Below are 22,293 nucleotides of genomic sequence, written 5' to 3'. Positions count from 1 at the left end.
GGCACCAATTAACCGAAACTTTATTATACAAGGAAAGGATTTTAACTTTGAAGGGGTTCAGTTATTTTCATTTCTCCCAATTTTAAGGCTATGCCAAACTGATTGGGCTGCACAATCCGAAGTCAGAAAAATGACCTCTCTTGGGAGGGAGATCCACTCGAGCATAGAAAAATGTCCTCTCTTGGGAGGGAGATCAACTCGAGCACATAAACGCTTTATTGAGGTGTAAAGATTAAATTGAAGAGAAGGGGAGAGAAACAAAACATCATGGTTTGGTTCTGCAAAATTCTCATATTTTGAGCTAGAAACTCTCAGGAGAGCCAATTCTAATAGAAATTTGGACTACGAATTTCTCATGTAAAGTAAATATTTACTTGTGAACCAGAAGAAGATATGTATACACTTGACTTCTGGATGTATACTTCAACTTGCTACAACTAAAACTAAAGGCACTGCCAAAAAAAAAAAAAAAAAATTCAATACATTGCACAGGAACAAACTTTTTCCCTTAGTTCTGCTATGGGAACGATCAAACTTTTTCCCTTAGTTCTGCTACGGGAACATAAATCACATTCAGTTGAAACAAATGACATCTATCTGAATTCTTAGCTTTGTCATTTTGAAGTCTTAGTAGTTTCTGCTTTATGGTCTCCAGTCTATCCTTGACTTCGCAAAGTCTTTCCATTTGCATCTCTGCCACTTGACATCCACCACCTCCAGCCATCACATTGATCCTCTTCCTCTCCTTAGTTCTTGCTTTTAAAAGCTTCTTCAAGCTCACATCATCGCTGAACTCCACTATATCCTGAATGCAACACGAGATAACAACAGTGAGGTCAGCCAGACCTTGGTTAAAACCAACCTAGTTCCATCTGTACCTGATCTCAAGACATATATATGAATTATTAGTTCTGCTACAGGAACATAAATCAGTCTGTTGAAACAAATGGGATTTATCTGAATTCCTAGCTTTGTCATTTTAAAGTCTTAGTAGTTTCCACTATGCAATTTGCCACAGAAGCAATGGCAAAGTCGGTAAATCTAACATCCATTGTCAAGAGAGCTGCTTCTAATCTTCTTATACAATAATAAATTTAAATCAATCTGAAAAACAAAATTCAAAGAAAGAAATAAAGGATTTAGAGCCACAGTTACCTCGATGCCATTTGAAGGTGACCCAAGTGAAGATCTTATATGCTGTTTTTTCTTTGAAGTTCCGGTTAATGACTTCAAGCGTTTTCTCTGGTTTTTAACGTTCTTTGGCGTATGAACCATAATCTCTGCAGAGGTACCCTCCGATGCCTCAACATTGGTAGCGCTTTTCTCCACATTTTCTAATCTGGATTCCTTAAAACTATGAAGTTGTGTTCCTATCTCTCCCTGTTGCACAGAAGAATCAACCAATGCTGGGTCTTAATGAAAACTAAATATAATTAAGAGTTCAGATTAAAGTTTCAACTCTCAAGGATTCATATGAAACAAAAAATGATTTCTTGACTCTATACAACATACGCAACACTACAAAGATAAGAACGCATAATTAAAAAATGATGGGAATCCACTGCTTCATCAGTTCCAAAGATCTACAGAAGTACTTGTACAAGAAAGAAGCTATTATAGCATCAAATGGTGAACAGGTGGGGAGATTTGTATGAGTAGATAAAAATTGGTGACAGTACAAGGTGCAGGGTGCTAAGCAGGTGACAGCTGACAACACAAGAAAGGAACAAGAACAAAAACAGTAAAAGAATAAGAGTATTGAACATACGCATTTCAAAAATAAATGGAGTACCACCTTACCTTTCTGGATTTAAGTGCTAAGTACCGGGCATTTTTGAACCATTTGCTAACCTGGAAAAAAGTTGATTAAATGTTATAACTTCAAGCTGGAAGAAATAAATAGCTATAATCTATTAACAGCATTTCTACCAAGAATGCCTGGTATTCCCCAATTGTTACTAGACTAACAGATCAGATACTACAAAGATCCATAGATGTCTGATAATTTGGCTACTTCTCCATCAAATGTACATTCACAATATTATAAAGTCAAATCTATCAAAGAAAAAAAAAATTTGATCTCATGCAATTGGGTGATAAATGTGTTGCTGTAGCCATTGATGGTATGCTGATAATGCATGATACTAAATCAAGAGGCACTATAAACCTTTTCTTACAAAAATGCTGGTAAAGAACCACTTACATTGCACACGGAATAGGGATTGTGATCTAATGATTCTAATATTGTGCATAAATTGTACCATTGACCTGCAAACCTCTTTTCAACTCTTCATACTTTTGAAAAACTCTTCATATATTTTTTTTCGAAAGTACGAAGAGTTGATAAGAGGTTTGCAGGTCAAATGGTACATTTTATACTTTGAAGAGCCATAACCCTTGCTTTCAGTAAAGCACGTATTTGCTTGTGCACCGAATATAGTGGTAGTTTTCCATTATTACTTTCCACTTTTTTCTTTCTACAAATACAATCTGATAGCTTAAATAATTACCTTCTCAGGATCAAGGCCCAACTCCTTTGAAAGATCCTCCTTGACAGCTCTAGGTGGAAGCTCATTCTCAGCGAAGACTTGACGAAGCTTCTGATGCAGTACAGAAGAAGCAAAAGGACACAGTTAGCATAGTAATATCAGATTACAGTACTGAAGATTTTAAAACAAGCTCTGTTTAGAAGCTTTGTATGAGAAAGATAAGGGATAACTTCTACTACCTCTACTGCATTGCGAGGTATTCTAAAAAATGCCCTTCTAGTTGATGTTTCTAGAGGACATTTCTTTTTCACCTCTCGGGTGTCAGAATTTGAACACTTTTTCTCACTTTCATACAGTGTCATAAGAGTACTGGCTGCATCAGATTCCTTTTCTCTCCGCTTTCTTTTAGCAGGACCCCAGTCTTCATCTTCACTCACTTGTTCATAGGGAGGAGCATCCTTTCCAAACATTTCCTAATAGGGAAATTTTTTTTAATTACATCTAATTACACAATGATAATCTCAACACCCTCAAAAATTTCTGCTTCATCAATATAGTGAAGTTTTATGCAAATTTTCCACAAGACAGTTTTATCTACAATATCTAGAAATTAATGATTTATCACTAAAAATAATAATTTGTTAAGGACAATTTACAAGTTAGGAATAAATCTAACAGGTATCTTTCTTAAGCCAATGAAAGTTGCCTTTGAATTTAAGCCTTCAATCACAGAAATGTATCCACAACTCATTACTACACCATCAAAATGCATTTGCATTCCCTATATCCATCCCAACAAATTTGGTGCCCCAAAAGTGAAAAGTTTCCCCATATTGCTTATTTATCTACCCTTTCTGATGGTAATGAATTGAATTACATGTACTTTTTGGACAACAGAAGGCCACATAACACAAGCAAACCTACCCCCTAATACAATATTCCTGGATAACCAGCATGCTACTTTCGCATTCCACAGCAATCCATTCCAGGTAACTTAGAATCAAGGCTAATGGCTTAGATGGCAGCTCAAGATCAGCCTTATGAAAACCTTATATTCCCTGGGGAGGTTCTGCCCCATGGAAACGCTCTTTAATAGAACTTTAGCCTTAATCAGTAATGACCAAGAAACCACAAGTTTCGCTTGGTGGGCCGGGAGTGACTGACTTATCAATTTATTAGGTAAATTACTGGGAGCTCATGTAGCCCATGCTGGATTAATCGTATTATGGGCCGGAGCAATGAACCTATTTGAAGTGGCTCATTTCGTACCAAAAAAGCCCATGTATGAACAAGGATTAATTTTACAACTGGCTTCAGAAACAAAACATGTGCCACCATGATCCTGCCCCCTCTTCTTTTTCCACCTTTTTTGTGGGTAAAGTATCACTATGGAGGATAGGGGACCACTACAGCTTCAACTTCAGGTTCTTTCTCTTTTATAAATATCTTCAATTATAAGCGAGCTATTTCAATAATAAAAGAAATTAAGAATTTTGAGATACTCACATCATATAACTTCTTATAGTCAACAGTTCTTCGCTGCCTAGGGCCACATATGATTTCACCCTCTGTGGATTCATCAGAATCTAAACTGGTATTAGCAAAATGGTTTTCACAGCCCATGCTCTCCTTTCCAGAAAAAACTTCACCATCTAAAGACCAGCTCAGGCTAGTAGAACTGCTGGTGTCATCTGATGCATTTTCATCAGCTTCTGCCCCACTGATCGTGCAACTGTTTTCCCTCCTCTCCGGATTATAATCATCATCATCAGAATCATCTGAGGGCCATTCTTCTGCTGGATCTAGTAATGCATTCCCACCATCAGGGAAAGCAGCCTCTTCCTTGAATATATCCTATTCCATGTAAGAAAAACTTCATTAATTTACTGAAGCAGCAAAAAGAAAGATTCCACAAGATATTCCAGCAATTAACCTGCCAAATACTGTTCATGGAGAAGTGGGTCCCAAGATGGGCATTCATTGCTTCTAGAATTTCCATCTTACACTCACAAAATTTGCAAAACCAACCTTGATCACCTGGAGGAACTGTAAGTTATCAATTACACTAGAAATCAGTTTCTTAAAGAAGCCTTCTGATCCATAGATTACTGAACATTCACAAAGCAGAAAAGAGTAGAACATACTATTGTCAGTATCCAATGGAGGATCAAGGCATTTTTGGTGGAAAGCACAGTTACATGTCCCATCACAAAGTATAATATCATTATCTGGGAAAGCTTCGCGTAACTTGCACTTTGCACAGAATATCTAGATGTAACAGATAATAGAAACATTAAAATACAAGTCAAAACTAGATGAAATCTGAAAGGTAGTAGTAGCCAGAGTCTTCATGTGTACAATCATGCAAATATTCTAAACAAAAAGCCTTGGAGGTAAAGCCTCATAGGTTAGGTACCAGACCAGAGGCTGAGGTTCAAAACACGTGTCATGCTAACCACACTAGCATCTAAACCAATAGAACAAAGATACTATTAGTTGGGACTTTACCCTGTTTCAAAATGCAAAATCTAATAAAGATTTAAGAAAACTACCGGATCAATTACTTCCAAACTGTTGTCCAAATCCACCAAAATGAGAGTCACCTTTACATTTGAAGTGATGTAGAGTTAACACTGTACCCAAGTGCACAGACACTAAATTTCTGACACAGTCTTTGCTTCTCAGTTTAAGCAAGCATGCTCATTCAAAAGCGGCTTGAGATGAATTAAGAAATCCCAAACAGCCCTTCCAGTACCCATCACTTTTATTTTTTCATAAGACTTCTAGTACCCATCACTAAATGAAAATAATTTTAAAGGGCTTCTTATTTAAAAGAGAGAAAGATTTGTATTGCTAATATTAGCAGACTCTGGTGATGTGTGTTTACATGTTCATGGTATACAGATCCATCTGGAGCAATGACAGAATCTTCAATGCATCCTTCTGAACTAAGTGAATCCAGCTGGCGAATTGCATCACGTATTCCAAGTTTACACTTCAATATCTGCTTCTTGGCTCGTTGCAGTTCCTTTTCTGGCTTAATCTTTTCTCGACTAGAATAAATATTAAAAAACAAAACAAAACAAAAAATAAACCACTGTTCTGTATATCACAAAATAGCTAAAAATTATATAAGAAGGAACCTGTACAAATATCATACTTTACTTGTGATCTTTTTTTTTTCTTTTGGTTTGGGGGAGGGGGAGGATTGACACTTATAAAAGCATTTCAAAATTTAGAGCAGGAATATAAATCAAATGAAAAAAAATAGTTTGCACAGTCTAATATCATCACATTTAAGTGCGTCTAAAACATTGAGATCAAAACTAAGTGATTAATTATTAGAGATTTATTTTACCTAATATTCTTAGGGGGTGTTGGTTCAAACCCCTATTCACAATTAGGAGTTGAAGCATATAAGCACAAACATAAACTATCAATAGTATATCATATGCCCATCTTGTACATATAACACCCTCGTGCATCCCACATGCACAGCAGAATTTTGAAATTTCTAGTCCTTACCATTCTTTCACTTCTATCTCATACTATTTTATGGTAAAAATTCTAATAGTCAATAAAAACCCAGTTCTGGCTATGCGCCTGCTAATAGTACAAAAATTTATGGATATCAAGCAATTTTAAACTTCAATCAATAATTGACAATGAGTTTCTGTGCAATTTTAGTCAACTGTCAGCTCCATTCCCTTCTGTGACCCCATACTGTGTGATAGGCAGGCAATGACCAGTTATGAGTTCTTATGATTCTTTTTCATTTCATTTGCAAAGTTAAAATTTACCCTTCATAAATTTTTGTGCAATAATCATTTTGTTTCAACAAGTGTTCTATATTCAGCCCTTAAAAAATCAACTAGGAGCAGTTTCATTATAGGAAGGCAGATTCTTTACAGATGGCATCAATGGCTTTAGACTTAACAGGCATAATATAAAATGTGGGAGGATATAGAGAGATGGTTCTTTGATAGATCATGACACTGAAAGTCTGATGAGATTGTTGAAAGGTTTAAGTTTAACCTTCAATTTTCAAGAATTAAACCAGATAATAACAATGTTCCAAAAGGAAATTATGATTATTTCATTCACAACATCAAATGTATACAAGCAAGCACATTTCATAGAGGCTCAAATCTCTTTGGGACATTTAGTAAAAAACCAGAACCTTGCCATTTTAAACTTGACTGTAGACTCAGTCTAATAGACTCATGGTTGGAATACTAAAAGCCATAACTAACAACTCCGACCCTTTGGACTAAATAACTAAGAACAACGTTTTTGACATGATAATCCTCCCAATCCTCCAAAAAAATACACTATCTCTGGAAAATAAATTTCTGAGATATCTTCAACATTTTTAACTGGGTTAGTTTTACACTTTTACTCACCAATAATCAGTTTTTTATATCTACTGTAACATACTTAATCTACAGCTTCAATATTTAGCATGCTTGTTAAGAAGAATGAAAGCTTATGATCCAACAGTACCTATTCCTCTCCACGGCACTCACTGTTGGAGATGGATTGGACAGTGGGGAACTCTGCATCTTTTCTTATTGACTCAAAGGCATTCCTCTTGGCTTTTGATGGTGGTCGTATGGATTCATATTCCATCACTGAAAAATGAGGCAAGCATCATGGTTCTATTTGGGTTGGTAGATAGGGTTTGGATTGGATCATTGCATGCTTGGTAGAGTTATGCCATTGGGATTTAGAAAGTAACATTTTTTCAAACGGTTTCATGAGAATTAAAAAATCTTGGGAGTTTTCTAGTAGGTCGAACAAGGGTGGTATTTTTGTGGAAATATTAGAGTACCATAATGGGGCAAGACGTGGTTGTTTGTGTGTCCCAGAAGGATTTAATAAGGGTGGCTGGGCTTTTCTTGAAGTGAATTTACATGATTTTTTCTTGGGAAAATCAGCTTCTAGGCCGGGGAAGGAGGTGGTTGCCGGTGCTGGTGGGTTTGAAAAATCCATTGTCAATCCAAGGAATAAAGTTTGGAAAGAATTTAATGGGAATGTGAAATCAGGAAGTGATTTATGTTTGGAGAAGCAATTTCCAAATCTTTCTGGCAATTTAAATCAGTAGGAGAGATTTGGAGGATTTGATTTTTTTCAAAAATCAAATATTCCAACTCACTTCAAATTTGGCCACCCCATGCATGTAACATCTGTTAAATGGACCAGGCCCATTTTTCTTTAAAAATTTCTGCACCTTTAGAAGGAGTAGGCCAACGTATGGTTAGTTGGGCCAATTTTGGCCAGCCCAAATATGCAAAGGCTGCCCAAGTCTTTAAACCATCTAGGCTCGGGCCTACTGTTAATCAAGACCAACATGACCAAACGGGCCGAAACCCAACAGCCCCAACCCGTTGTTTTTAACCACTTGGAGAAACACAGCCTTCTAAGCTCGTGGGAGATGGGTGAATTATTGGGCTCCCATGACTCAGCCGAGAAGCCACCGATGGTGTCTCCAAGTTACAACGAGGTGGGTGGGATATTTCCAAGGTCCGACAAGGGCCTCGATGTGGCTGTGGCTTGCAGCTCTTCTTCTGGGGACCCTCCAAGCAGCGGCGCCAAGATGGGGCGGGTAGTTCTTGCTGCTACAGCCATTGATAGTCCAATTGAGGGCTGTCCAATCACTGGGGCTGAGGTGAGTTTGCTGGTTTCAAGCTCCGATGAGCATTCCAACTTCACTGACCTTGATGCTTCTTCAAAAGTGGGTTCTCTGATGACAAATCGGTTTTTGAGTTCTTCGATATGCTTTGCCATCAACAATTGTTGGGACCAAACTAATTCTCTCCTTATTATGAGCTGGTTTCTGATTCAAATGAAGATGACACTTTTGTGGGGGATGACTTGGAATCTTCAGGTTGGGTGAGAAGGATGATTAAGGGCATTAGTAAATTCGTGGGTTTTTCTATTGATTTTTGTGAGAGGTAGTGTATTGCTTTCTTTCAACAACTTGAGAAAGTGTGGGAAAGACAAGCTGCTGCAAGTAGTCTTTGTCATACCGTTTCTTCAACTAAAAAAGGTAAGAGGGAATTAAGGAACTTAGTTACTACTGATAATTATGCTGGGCAATGTTACACAAACCAGAGGGAATGTAAATTCCATTGGGATGGGCTCAAATCGTTGTCCATGAACTTGAAACTCTTATCTTGGAATGTGAGAGAATTAAAAAATCCTCATAAAAGGGATACTAAGAAGAATTTACTCAGGGAGTGGAAGTGTAATGTCGTGTTTTCAAGAAACCAAATTGGACTGTACCAATTATTCTGTTGCGAAAAGTCTTTGGGGTAGCCCTTTTGTAGATTGGGTAGCTTTGGATATTCACACAGTAGGGAGAGTTCTCGACTTGGGATAATAGGTTGTATAAGAAAATTGACTGCGTGGTTGGTAGTTTTTCTGTTTCTATCTTGTTGAAGGGTGTGGCAGATGGGTTTGTTTGGATTTGTATGGGTACGGTCTGACTGTTGTTGGTCTTAGGGATGCTTTGTGGGCAGAACTTGATAGTGTGAGAGAGAGGTGGAGTTCGTCTTGGTGTCTTTGGTGATTTCAACATCATCACATATCCAGTAGAGTGACTTGGTTGTATTTCTTTTAGTCCAACCATGTTCAACTTCTTGGACTTAATTGCGAGGAATTTTTTGGTCAATCTAACTTTGGTGGGGGGGGTAAGCATACGTGGTTTCGAGACTCTGAGAATCCTTCTTATGTCTAGAATTGATAGAGTTTTGGTGTCAACTAACTAGGATGATCACTTCTTGGATGTGACCCAAAGGCCTCTCTCTCGTGTGGTATCGAATCATTGTCCTCTTCTTGTGGAGGCAGGTGGTATGTCGAGGGGGAAGAGTTTCTTTAAATTTGAAAATATGTGGCCTTTAGTTAAGGGTTTTGTGGATCGAGTTCAGGGTTAGTGGAACAAATATCATTTTGTGGGGGCCTCCTAGTTATGTTTTAACCTGTAAATATAAGGCTCTTAAAGGAGACTTGAAGCATTGGAATAAACTTGGTTTTGGGGACGTGTCTTTTAGGAAAAAATGTTTGTTGTTTGAGCTTCTGGTTCTAGATTCGAGAGAAGGGATGCAAGTTTTGTCTCCAACAGATAGAACAAGAAAAATGGAGGTCAAGGCTGCTATCACATATTTAGCCTCCTTGGAGGAGATTTCTTGGAGGCAAAAATCAAAGGCTCTGTTTCTAAAAGAGGGGGAATAATAATACTGGGTTTTTTCATAGGCTTGCTAATTCCTATAGACGAGCTAATACTGTGAAGGGTGTGGAGGTTGAGGGCATTATGTATGAGGCTAAGTCAGATATTCAAGATCAAGTGGTGGGTTTTTATAGAATTTATATCAAAGAGTCTAAATCTTGGAGGCTTATTGTTGATGGGTTAGAGTTTGCTAGTCTAGATGATAAATCGACTTTCACTAGAAAGGGAGTTAGAAAATAATCTGAGTTTGAAAATGAGGAGATCATTGCAAACAAATGCTTGGATAGTAGATTGAAGAGTGGTATTCCGGGGTGTGGTTGTCAAGTTGGATATTGAGAAGACTTATGATAATGTGAATTGTGGTGCTTTGTTTTACCTTATGAAGAAGATGGGTTTTGGAGAGAAGTGGAGGTGATGGATGAAGGCTTGTATTTCTACAGTACATTTTTCAGTGCTTATTAATAGGACTCCAGCTAGTTTTTTTTGATAGTCCTCTTGGTCTTCGTCAAGGGGACCCTTTATCTCCACTCCTTTTCCTGTTGGTGGTGGAGTTGTTGATAGGATATTGAAGAGGACAGTATAGGGAGGTTTTCTTGGTGGTTTCCAAGCAAGGCTCAATGCGCGAGGAGGTTTGCATATTTCTCATCTACTATATGTTGATGATATTATTCTTTTCTGTGATGCATCAAGGAAACAATTATTATATATTCGGATGGCGTTGATTTTCTTTGAAGCTATCACAGGCTTGAAAGTAAATTTTGGTAAAAGTGAGATTGTGCCAGTTGGTGAGGTTGGGAATTTGGATGCTCTGGCTCATACTTTATGTTGTAAGGTTGGTTGTTTGCCCATGACTTATTTGGGTATGCCTCTTGAGGCTCAAGGATTCTTCGATTTGGAACCCTATTATAGAAAGAATGGAGAAAGCTCTCAAGTTGGAAGTGGTTATATTTGTCAAAAGGGGGTAGGCTTACTTTATTGAAGAGGACTCTGTCGAGCCTTCCCACTTATTATCTTTCTTTATTTACTATTCCACAACATGAGGTGAACAGATTAGAGAGAATTCAAAGTAATTTCCTTTGTGGGAGATTTGCTAAAGTTTTTAAATATCCGTTTGTTACTTTGGGAAAAGGTTGTTTGGCCAATGAAGACTGGCGGTTTAGGAATTTGGAGGATTGTGCTATTTAACCAAGCTTTGATTAGGAAGTGGCTATGGCGTTTTGAGAATGAAGTCACCCCATTTATGGCGTCAGGCTATAGCCACCAAATAACCTTTTGGTGCACTAGAGTTGTTAGAGGGACTCATGGTTGTGGGATGTGGGAGAACATTAGGAAAGATGCAGAGAGTTTCTTTGGTCATGTGGTGTATACGGCAAGAGAGGGTATTCACATTCAGTTCAAGTACGACCCTTGGAGCGGTCCTATTTCTTTGAAAGATTTGTATCTGGGGTTATTTGCATGTGTTGTGGCTCAAGAAGCTTGGATTTCTGACCTGGTTTTTACTGCACCAGATGGGGAAGGTGGGAGCTGGAACTTACGTCGTGACTTTCAAGACTAGGAGTTGGAGAGATTTTACTTTTTCTTTGAGTATATCTCCTCCAAATTACCAAGGGAGGAGGGTGATGAAATCTTGGATTGGCAATTGACTTGTAGTGACATTTTTTATGTGCGCTCTTTTTATAACTCATTATTGGAAGCTCCTTCTGTTTCTTTTCCTTGGCAAAGCATTTGGTGTGATAAGGTACCTAAAAGGGTGTCTTTCCTTTTATGGACAGCTGGTAGGTATGGGATTCCTACAATCAATAACCTAGTCAAGAAGAACTTGCCTCTTGTTAATTGGTGCTGCTTATGTTGGTGTGATGAGGAAACTGTTGATCATCTTTTGCTCCATTGTAAGTTTGCTTACGCATTGTCGAGTGAAGTCTTTCTTATGTTTAGGGTTCAATGGGTGATGCCGAATACAGTTGTCTCTCCTTTTTGCATGGAGGAATTGGTAGGGGACTTATTTTTCAAAGGTTTGGAATATGGTACCAGTGTGTCTTATGTTGTTAATCTGGAAAGAACGTAATTCCCAAACATTTGAGGACATTGAGAGACCTATTGATCTATTGAAGTCTTTGCTAGCTAGGACTTTATTTGAGTGATCTTGTATTTGGGGTTTTACGCATTGTATTATCACGTCTGATTTCTTTATTTCTGTTAGCTCTTCCCTTTGATTTGTTTGTATTTGTCTCAAGTGTAGTGAGTTTACTATCGTAAACACATTGTACTTTTCTTATCAATAAAACTTTTATTACCTATCAAAAAATTATATATATATATATATATATATATATATATATATATATATATATATTGTAGCCTGGCTATAACCATGTTTGTTGCCAAATTTATCCTTGATTTTCATGGGACATTAAGGATGAATGAGAAAGATGAAATTTTCTTCTTAATGGAAAGATATGTGAGATAAGGTTTTCATACCTCTGACCTTTCCAACCTTCCCCAGAGTAAGCATCAATAAGGTTCTGCTCCAGCTTCATTTTAATCAACAGGTACCTTGTTCTCCTCTTCAAACGAGAAGCTTCATCCAGCTCTGCAGTATCCTTTTGCCTTCTCCTCTTCTTCCTCTTCTTAAGATTAGTAATTTTGACCTCCCCATCAGCATTTTTTCCATTTCCCTCAGAGCTATTAAGTGAGGGTTTTCCACCTTGAAGCTTCAATGAAGACTGCTTCTTGGAAGACTTTGTATCAAGGGCTTTATGCAGAATTTTTTTACTCACAAATTTTCTACTTATGGAATCATTCTTGGGCCCCCTGCTTACAGACTCAGTAACTGTCCTCTTTGAAAGATTTGAACCAACTGTGTTTACATGAGATTTTGATTTTGGTTTGTGTTTCTTGCCATGGGATATTTTGCAACCCTTTTTTAACTTGAATGATGCAATCAGCTTAGACCCAGATTCTGTCTTGGAATAACAAGATCTGCTAGATTCTTGGAAGGTTAATTTCTTTGCAGTACCATGCATATCGAGCTTTGATGTATGAGCACTGAAAATTTTGGCAAACACAGATAAGTAATGATTTCAAAAATACCCATCATATGATATAGTTTAGATAGGAATTTACCACAAAAACAAGGACATAGTTAGTGTATAGAGAAGAAACTCAAGAACGACAGATTACTATTTCACAGTTTATGCCTCTCAACGAATTGCAAGTATTATGAACATGACCTAAATCTTTCAAAAGTAATCGGTTGTAAGTTAAAAATATTTGAAGCATTAAGAAATTCAATTGAATAAAATGCATCTTCATACAGAACATAAATTCAAGTGCATGGTCACATTTCTAAAAGTACTCCTCATGCCATTTTCAAAAAATTAAAAAATGAAAACTTATATCAAGATTTGAGATTCCATCTAGCAGTCCCATTGAAGTCCAAAGATATGCTCAAAATCACTTACGCATCTACTATGGAAATCCACAATGGGATGTTGATGCCCGCGATAGATGTACTAATCTTAAATGCATAAAAATTGCACAGAACCAGATAAAGCACATCACATCATGAGATATTGTTCTTAACCAAGGTAGAACAGAATCTAAGGGTCGTATAAGCCTTAAACAAATTTTATAAATTAAAAAAAATAAATAAATAAAAATTTGCTAATTGATTCTACAGATTGTGAAAGGCCCTATTTTTGAGAGGACCTCAAATGCCAGTCCAAAGTCTTGCATGAATCATCAATTGAACTGCCATCTGTATATAACACGTAAAAAGGTACAGTACAATATTAAGATAATTCTTTTGGTTAACATTATTATATATGAAAACTAACTTGCAAAGACCTGATCAAACAGTATTTAGAGAAGAAAATGTTTTCCTCGTCATTACAAAAAGAGCAATTATGTCAATAATAATAATAATAATAATAGAAGCAAAAAAGGAGGGGAGGACTCCACGATCCCAACTAATAATTGGAAAAAAATCAAAATCGTAATTGTGGAAAGATACAGATTATGTACATCAACAGAATACTGATTATCCAAACTAAAATTTAAATTCAACAACTACCCGGATTTCAAACTAGTAATTTTTTTTAGAAAGATAAGGAAAAAAAAAAAACACATGGTGATTTAAAAAACGGCATTCAATTGAGGGAAGGGTAAAGAAATTGATGATAAGCTGCCGCCATTGCCAAAATCCATTGAAAGAGAAAGAGAAAGAGGAATGCATGATCAACAAAGGAAGGGACAATTCAAGAATATAAGTGTAGTCTGTCTGTCTATATAGACAATGTCCCAAGAGGACCAAACCAAGAAGATCCTTGAATCTAATCTAATCTAATAAAACCAAACCCACCTCACATGAACAACAATCAAGATCAATAATGGAACAATGAAAACATAGGAACAAAGAAAAAGGTCTATTTTATAAAATATAAAAAATAAAAATAAAAACTAACCTGAAAGAAGAATAGGGTTGTTGAAAGAGATCTACAACTTGAAGAGCTATAAAGCTAACATTCATTCAAATATATACATACATATATTGATAGAGAGAAAGGTTATGAAATTGAATAAGAATATATTTATAATTAAAAATATTGAATGGGTAATTTTGATTTTGGGGGTGTGAATGAAGAAGGTGGTTGTCTAAAGGCGACGCTGGTTTTGTAGGTCTTCCCAAAGCGTCGTCGCACCAACGGTCAGGTAAAGGTCTCTCTCTTTTTGTCCCTCTTTTTTGTCTCTCTCTCTCTTTGGGATTCACTCACAGTAAATTTTTTTTTTTTTTTTCCCTGTGTTGTTGTTGTTGTTGTTGTTGTTGTGAACTAGTTACCTTTAATTACTATTTCTAACTCTGCTCATCACTACTGTATTTAAAAATTCCTTTATAGCTGCCAATTGCTTATCAACACTCTATGTTCAAATCCCCTCTTCCAGTTATCAAATTATCTTTAAAAACAGAACAAATAAACCACTAGACCTAACAAACAAGTTGGGTTGGATCGGACTGGCTTCCATTCATGTCATCTCATAAACGAGTTGCAAGCAAGTTGAGTAAATGGGTAAAATAGATATAATAATAATGCTAAAAATATTCACATTGTCTTTTTTCCCTTTCAAAACAAATAACAAAATACTCAAAAATAAAATTTAAATAATACATAAATTCTTAAATTTACATCATTCAAAGTTCACTAGTACCATCATCACCAAAAATAAATAAATAAATGTTATGGAACATGTTAAGTTATCAATCTCCTTAGATGCATTCATTCCCATCACATGTAAAATAAGAATGAAGTTAAATTACATAAAAAATATAACTAAAATTAGGTAAAGAAGAATACAAAAATATTTAATATGAATTCTACCTCAATCTACTCAACTTTGATAGTAGATCTAGCACTGAAAATATTCATACTTGAGAATTGTACCTCAAGCTGGCAAGTGATTCCATCAGTATTTTCATCTATAATACAAAATTTTAATATATCTTTAAGTATATAATAAAAGCAAGTCATTAAATAATTAAATTTTTATAACTATGACTATTCTATAAATGAATTAAATTACCTTCATATACGTATGATCAACTTTTTTTTTTTTGAAGTTTCTTTAAAAATATGGGTCAGGTAACTTCCAAGTCAAGTTAGGTTGACTTGTTTTTGCTTTAAGTCCAAAAATCCCAAGTTTGGTCGAGTATACTCCTTCGGGTCAAGCTAGTGGTCCAAAGTTTGCCAAGCCTTGAAAAAACTACAGTGACTTGTTCAAATTTTATACTACTAACATTTAAGCTACTACGATTCATGAGTCATGAATTGAAGCTTTATTGCCCTATTGAGTTCATAGTCTAGTTATCATTTTTAAGAGAGAGGTATTCTCTATATCCTAATTTTTCAATTTTGTTGTTTTAAACCCCAAGTTTTATAAACCTAACAAAAACAAAGAGAATTTATTAACCCAACTTGAACCAACTTATAGTAGCTTTAAAACCAACTTAACCCAATCTATCTCTTGTATAGAGTCAACTTAATACAATTTGAGACTACGAGCCTTAAGGTAACAACTTTATTAACTTTTATATTAATAATTATGAGGCAATTAAATCAAAGGTTCAAAGTTTATACCATACTTCGAATTAAGTTATGGGTCTTTAATTTTAGTAACTAAAGTCTCAAACTTATGTCCTCAAAATAATAAAGTCTCAAACTTATGAAACAATTTCAATTTGAAGCACTTCTTCATCTACGTTATTCATATATGGTTATTTATGCAGTAATGGAGTAAAGAAAAAAAAAGGGGGGTAAATTGTTGATAAACCTACTTGCTTCTCCTAAAGCTTGTTCATAAAGCAATTTTGGTAGCCATTAAATAGGGAGGACAAAGAGATAAATCTTATTTTAGAGAGAGAGAAAGCTTTGCTTTGAGTGAGAAAATGATTGCCAAAAACTCAAAATTTATTACCTAAATGAAATACAAAGCTTTATAAACAATTATTCTTTTTCTATGCTCTATGACAATGTTTTATCAATAATTTTTCTTTTTCTGTTATTTATTATTGCCTAGAAGAATGTGATGAATAATAAAGAACTTCTTAAAGATTTGAACTTATGTAAAATTCTATCTATTTTGAATTTTGAAAAATTCTTTCTACAAAGCAATTTTAACAATTATTATCTATAAAAAATTTTAAGCTATATATGCAATTAGATAAGCATCTAGTCCTTTTATATAATGAATAATTGTTATAGTACATTTGAACATCATTATAATTATTTTTCATTATTATCTTTTTGTTGTATTATATCTTCTAACTCATTTTTTGTCTGTTATTCATTTTTTATATTTTCATTTTGTTATATTTTTATATTGATAGTAACAAATTTATCATGGATTCCTAATTGAGATTCAAATTATTTTTGTATTCTTCTTTTTCTTTCTTCTTCATATTGATATTTTCTAGTAGATATTAATAACTATAAAATATTTGTAGATAAAAGAAACACTATCTCAATATAAAGTTATTGTTTAACAAGAATAAATTACTTTTTAAAGCATAGCATTAGTCTAATGTATCAAAGGTATTATTGCAACTTCACTTAACAATAGAATCTTCTAATATTATCAGCCTACCTATTGATACTATATTTTGTCTGCTCTCGATTTGCGTGCCAAACCCTGAAAAATAAAAAAATATCGTCTTCTCTCCATGGGGCCGCGAGAACATCTAGAATGACATGACACAACCCATTTGGACACCGGAGCACTCAAAGTACCTCTTTCAGCCAAAATGCCCCTGATCAACCCTAGGTTGGCCAAAAGTCAAGCAAGGTCAAAATCCCCGCAAAATATCACTTTTCATAGTTTTACATCAAACCCGAGTTTCTTAGAGATTTTTGGCAAGTTTGACCTAGAGTTGACTCCTAATGGGGCCCCAAAAACCCTAATTTTGATCCGGCCGTCAGAATGGGTTGAACCCAACATCATTGTGAAGATGATCAAATTCTCAGTCCAACAACTACTCATGAGTCAAAATCGAAATTAAAACGGTCGAGATATCACGAAAATCAGTTAACACACCAATCGATGCACCGCTAACTTCCCGGAGCCATAACTTTTGATCCATCGTTGAATTTTTGAGTTCCATACCTTTCTAGAAACTGGAAGTCAAGATATTTCCAGGGGTGTCAAGATCAACCCCATTTGAGGAGATTCACAGGTGGCGGCCCTATAAGGTGCGCCACCTCGTAAAGCGTGTCAGGGCTATAAAAAGCCCTAGGCACCTCTAGACCAAAAAAAAGACTTTCCTGGGTCCTGCTCTCTACCTGGACATTTTCTACACATTTCCCCTCTCTTCCAAACAAATTTTTACACACAAAAACACTCACAAAACAAATCAATGCCTCTTGATTATTCTTTTCATCAAAAATACAAGGTATTGTCCTTATACCCAATCTTCTTTTCCTTGGTTCTACACCTTGGATTTGGGGTTTAGGGGTGTGGATGTAGCTTTTTAGCTACTATCCACACCCCTAACTTTCTAAATCTTTTTCTAGTATTTATCTTGCTCTTTTTGCCTTAATAACATGATTTATTGCTTTATCTAGCATGATTATTGCTTTATCTTGCTTTTAGCATGCTTTTTAGCTTATTTCCATATGCTTCCATGTTGTTCATGTGTTAGTTGCCTCTTCTACATGTTTTATGATTTATGCCATGCTTTAGATGCTTAGATCTTTTCTTTCCCATGTACTGATGTTTGGGTCTACATGCTCACATGCTTGATATTATGTCTCTAGCTATGCCTTGCTTAGATTTACATGTTTGTATGCATGTTCTAGGCTTCTATGCCTTAGTCCATGTCGGTCACATGCCAATATGCTTGGGTTTAGGGGTGTACAAAAAACCGACGAACTGAAAAAACCGCTTTAAACCGACCGAACTGATGCAAAAATTTCAGTTCGATTCAATTTCAGTTTTAATATATAAAAAATCAAAAATTTCAGTTCAGTTTTCGGTGGCAAATTCTAATACACCAAACCGACAGAACCGAACCAAAATATATTAAATAATAATTTGTACAAAATATTTTAACAAAGTACCTGGTATCCTAGCGGCAAGGACACGCGCTTGTCTCCAGTCAGCCTAGGTTCAACCCTTAGTAATAGCCTTTTCATTTTTCCTCTCCTTATCACCAAAACTACGTTGTTTTAGGGTTTGCTTTTATAACCCTATTAATCCTATTTTCAGCATTTGTTTCTCATGTTTGGGTTTTGTTCTCTCTCACCTCCGTTGGCAACATCAAGAGAGAACATCAAGAAGCAAGAAATGAAAAACCCACACCAAGAACAAGATTCAGAGAGAATCAAGAACAAGAATCAAGAAACCCACCTAAAGATCCAGAGAGAAAACATCAACAAACCCCGTTGTCGCCGCCTCTCTGGTTTGATTTCTCTATCTTCGTGGTTTGGGTTTTGTTCTTTGTGGGTTTCTGTTTGGGTTTCAAGGTTTTTGGGTTCGTGGTTTGGGTTTTGTTTTTCGTGTTTGGGTTTCAAGGTTTCTGGGTTCGTGGTTTGGGTTTTGTTCTTCGTGTTTGGGTTTCAAGGTTTCTGGGTGTTTGGGCTTTGTTCTTCGTGGTTTGGGTTTTGTTCTTCATGATTTCTGGGTTTCAAGGTAGAAGGTTGTGAGTTTGGCTTTGCCGGTACGCTTCTTCGCCGTTCTCTTTTTTTTTTTTTTTGTGGGTTTTGTGTTTGCTACTTTGCTTGGTGCTTGGTGTTTGTTGGTGTTTGGGTGGTGAGAAAATGTGGGAAAGCAAAGGGATTTTCTGGGTTTGTTAATATTTTATGGGTTTGTTAATTTTTTTCTTTGTTTGCTTTCTTAGAAAATAAATGATAAGGAAACCGAAAAAACCGACCGAAACCAACCAAAACCGAAATCCAACTGAAACCGATTGATTTCAAATTATTTCGGTCGGTTTCGGTTGAGAATTTCACAAACCGAAAATTTCGGTTTCGGTTGGCCAACACTCAAAAAACCAACCGAAACCGAATTGACACACCCCTACTTGGGTTTGCGTTCTCCCATGCCTTTATGTTTATATCTACATGCTTAGATGTATATCCACATGCTTACATGTGCATTTCCATGCTTATATGTGTAGATCGGTGTGTTTACATGCTTAGATCGATGTTCTCTACATGCTTTATGCCATCATCTATGTGCTAGCGTGTTTCATGCCATGTTTATGTGCTTAGGCCTAGACCTTGTTTGTCATGCCATGTGGTATTGTAGCCCTTTAGCTCATTTTATAGCATTTTCTTGTGTTTTGGCCCAATGATTAGGACCCAATCTAGACCCTATGGTCTTTGTCATTGTCCATACACCAAGGCCCACATCAAAGGGTTTGGATCATTCTATTTGCATGTCTATGCTTCCTTGCTTCTATGCTTTATGCTTGTGCTAACCTCTCTTGTTCTAAGCTTTTCCATGCTTGACACCCTCTATGGGCTTGATCTTGTTTGGTTACATCTGATGCCCATGAGGTCTTGTTTGGATGCGACCATTTGGGAAGCATCTCCGGATACCAGGTTGTTTCGTACATACCCTTCCCCTTTCACTTTGTGCAATGCTATGCTTACCATGTCTATTCGAGTCACCCATTGGCTTTCTATGCATCTTTACACACTTGCTCACATGTCTATGCATGAGTCTTGTTTGCTAATGCGTTGTCATGCTTCAACACAATGAAATTATAGACATTCGATCCAAACCTACATTTGTCCCTCGTAGACACCACCTTTTGTTTGCTTTCTTGCTTGTTTGCCTTCTCACTTGTTTGCTTGCTTTCTTGTTTCTTTTCTTGCCATATCGATCATGCTTATCTACTTTATGCCTCTTTCATATGCTCTTTGCATCATCGAGGGCACGGTCTCCCAAACGCAAGCAAAAAGGGCGAGGATGTGAGCATGTGGATATAAGCCAAGCAGCTATGTTTAGTAGATTTAGGGGACTAGCCTCTCCTATCTGGTTATGCACTCTTTTAAACCCCCTTCCTTCCTCCTTCTTTTCTCTCTTAGATGGGTTGTATTCGATATATCATGCCATGTAGTATTTGTCCTCATCTCTAGAGTATGGCGACCCCTATTTACTTTCCTACACCTATATTTTAGGCCATGCTCTAGGGATGTAGGCATTTACTTTCCTGCTTTGTGTGCTTGCATTGTGCATGATGTATGTATATATATACATACTCACCCCTTCTAGTGTGATTGTCACGATCCATGTTACCTAAGGCAAAGCGATGCCTAATTTTCGCTGCAAAAGTAAGGTGACATGTCACCGGATTTTCGATGTGGAAATCTGGTACTTTACCCGAATGCCTTAGAAAAGCATAGATTGGGACCACACCCATTCAAAAGCCAAACCTCAAAGCCCCCTATGCATGCAAAGCCCTAAAAGCCAATGCCAAAATCATGTTTTTTACTACCAATCTCCGAAAATTAAGGTTTTATCAAAACAAAAGACTGTCCTTGGACAGGCGTTGTGGGGTGCCTAACACCTTTCCCATATGTAACCAAACTTCCGGGCTCAAGAATTAAGATTTTTTGCGATCCACATTGGATTAGGAAAAATTCCCTTTTTCATAGCTTAAGATTGGTAATAAAATCAACTAGAAACAGGTGACCAATCACACCCAAGAAAAACCCAATGATTGGTGGCAACTTCATTAACCTTTGGTAATCACCTCAAATTTGGCCAAGATTCTTGCCACACCTCCAAAGGTAGACCTACCTTCCTCCCATGAGAGAGAGAGCACCCGAAGCTCTGCACAAACCAAACCATTATCGAGAGGGGCCTCCAACGGGCCTCGCGCATGTGGGATGTCACCACGCGCGGGTGGTCGAATGAAGGCCCGACGTTTTTTTTCGATCGAGGCCAGGCATCGACAGACTAGCGACTCCACTAGGGATCGATGAGAGTTTAGCCTTTAGAGCCTTTGACAAAACCATAATCTTTGGACATTGGCTTTCAAAAACACAGATATTGGCATTGGCTTCCGAGGCTTTCCTTTTGAATTAGGCTTTTACTATATCCTAGTATACTATTTTCAAAAGAGCAAAAAAATCTTTTTCCAAAAAATCCTTTTCCGAAAGGGAGGCTATGAGGTATTTTCATAGGGCTTTACTGCTTTTCTCACATGCTTTATTGCTTTCCTCACATGCTTTACAGCTTTCCTTCACATGCAAACATAGAGTAGCAAAATTTAATTTCCACTGCACCTTTATCTACATTCATATATATATATATATATATATATGATGTGTTAGGAAAAAGTATTTCCCCTTCATTAAGGATTGCATGACATATACATCCTTTTTGAGCTGAACTTGGGCTCCACACTGCTAGCGTAGTCACATCTCTTTGGGGATTTCATCACCCCATTTGCAGATGCCCAAACACAAACATCAAAGTGTTACCCATAGTTAGATCTGGGGCAGACTTTGTAGGCACTTCTAGGTCCATGGGTGGATAGGAGTAGCTAAAAAGGCCCCCTCAATCCTTCTTGCCCCACAACTTCCATGAAGGGAGGGGTATGGCGATTGAGTTCCCCTAAGATAGGAACAACCTACCAATTAAGTCTTTGCATACAGTTGGCCTAGTTATGTCAAACCCGTGAGGACTAGATTAAGCTCAGAGCCCATGAGGACTAGGCAAAGCCCAAAGAGTGAACATCTAAGCCTAGGAAAGGATACCCTTATAGGACTAGAGGTCAGAGGAAAGTGTTTTGTAACAAGTGTGCCCTTTTTTCTTGCGCCAAAGAAATTGTGCTCAACTCTAGGTTCTTTCTATCCTACTTGCACATCATCCATGACTAAACCTCAATGGAAAGCAACCCCGTTGCTTGTACATGCTAGATCATACCCCATCCCTAAGGGTTTACAACCCTACAAGGGCACTCATACATACACCAAATGGTCCTGTCACCTAATTGTGCAAAGATAAAATTTATGGCAAGTAGCCGAAACTCCATTTAGGAGGAAACGCTGCCAAAAAGCTATCAAGAATTCCAAA

At 36.8% G+C, this 22,293-nt stretch overlaps 1 protein-coding gene across 2 annotated transcripts; it reads right to left on the bottom strand.

The window, feature by feature from the left end:
• Positions 1 to 271: 271 nt before the first annotated feature.
• On the bottom strand, positions 272 to 14,418 carry LOC142619351 (pathogenesis-related homeodomain protein). Of its 2 annotated transcripts, none has more exons than XM_075792429.1 (11): positions 14,181 to 14,418; positions 12,196 to 12,762; positions 5,377 to 5,542; positions 4,634 to 4,757; positions 4,423 to 4,535; positions 3,996 to 4,343; positions 2,729 to 2,962; positions 2,511 to 2,600; positions 1,801 to 1,851; positions 1,156 to 1,380; positions 272 to 805 (listed from the first exon to the last, which is right to left on the bottom strand). In XM_075792429.1, the coding sequence occupies exons 1-11, from the start codon at positions 14,243 to 14,245 to the stop codon at positions 530 to 532; spliced, it is 2,259 nt and encodes a 752-aa protein (XP_075648544.1). In that variant the 5' UTR covers positions 14,246 to 14,418; the 3' UTR covers positions 272 to 529. The 2 variants fall into 2 exon arrangements, with proteins under 2 accessions (XP_075648544.1, XP_075648553.1); XM_075792438.1 differs by having other exon boundaries at positions 4,423 to 4,526.
• Positions 14,419 to 22,293: the final 7,875 nt, after the last annotated feature.

This window comes from Castanea sativa, chromosome 1, assembly GCF_040712315.1.
Source record: "Castanea sativa cultivar Marrone di Chiusa Pesio chromosome 1, ASM4071231v1".
Classification (NCBI taxonomy): Eukaryota; Viridiplantae; Streptophyta; class Magnoliopsida; order Fagales; family Fagaceae; genus Castanea; species Castanea sativa.
The sequence above is the reverse complement of the archived record's forward strand: the minus strand, read 5'-3'. Positions and strand labels throughout refer to the sequence as shown.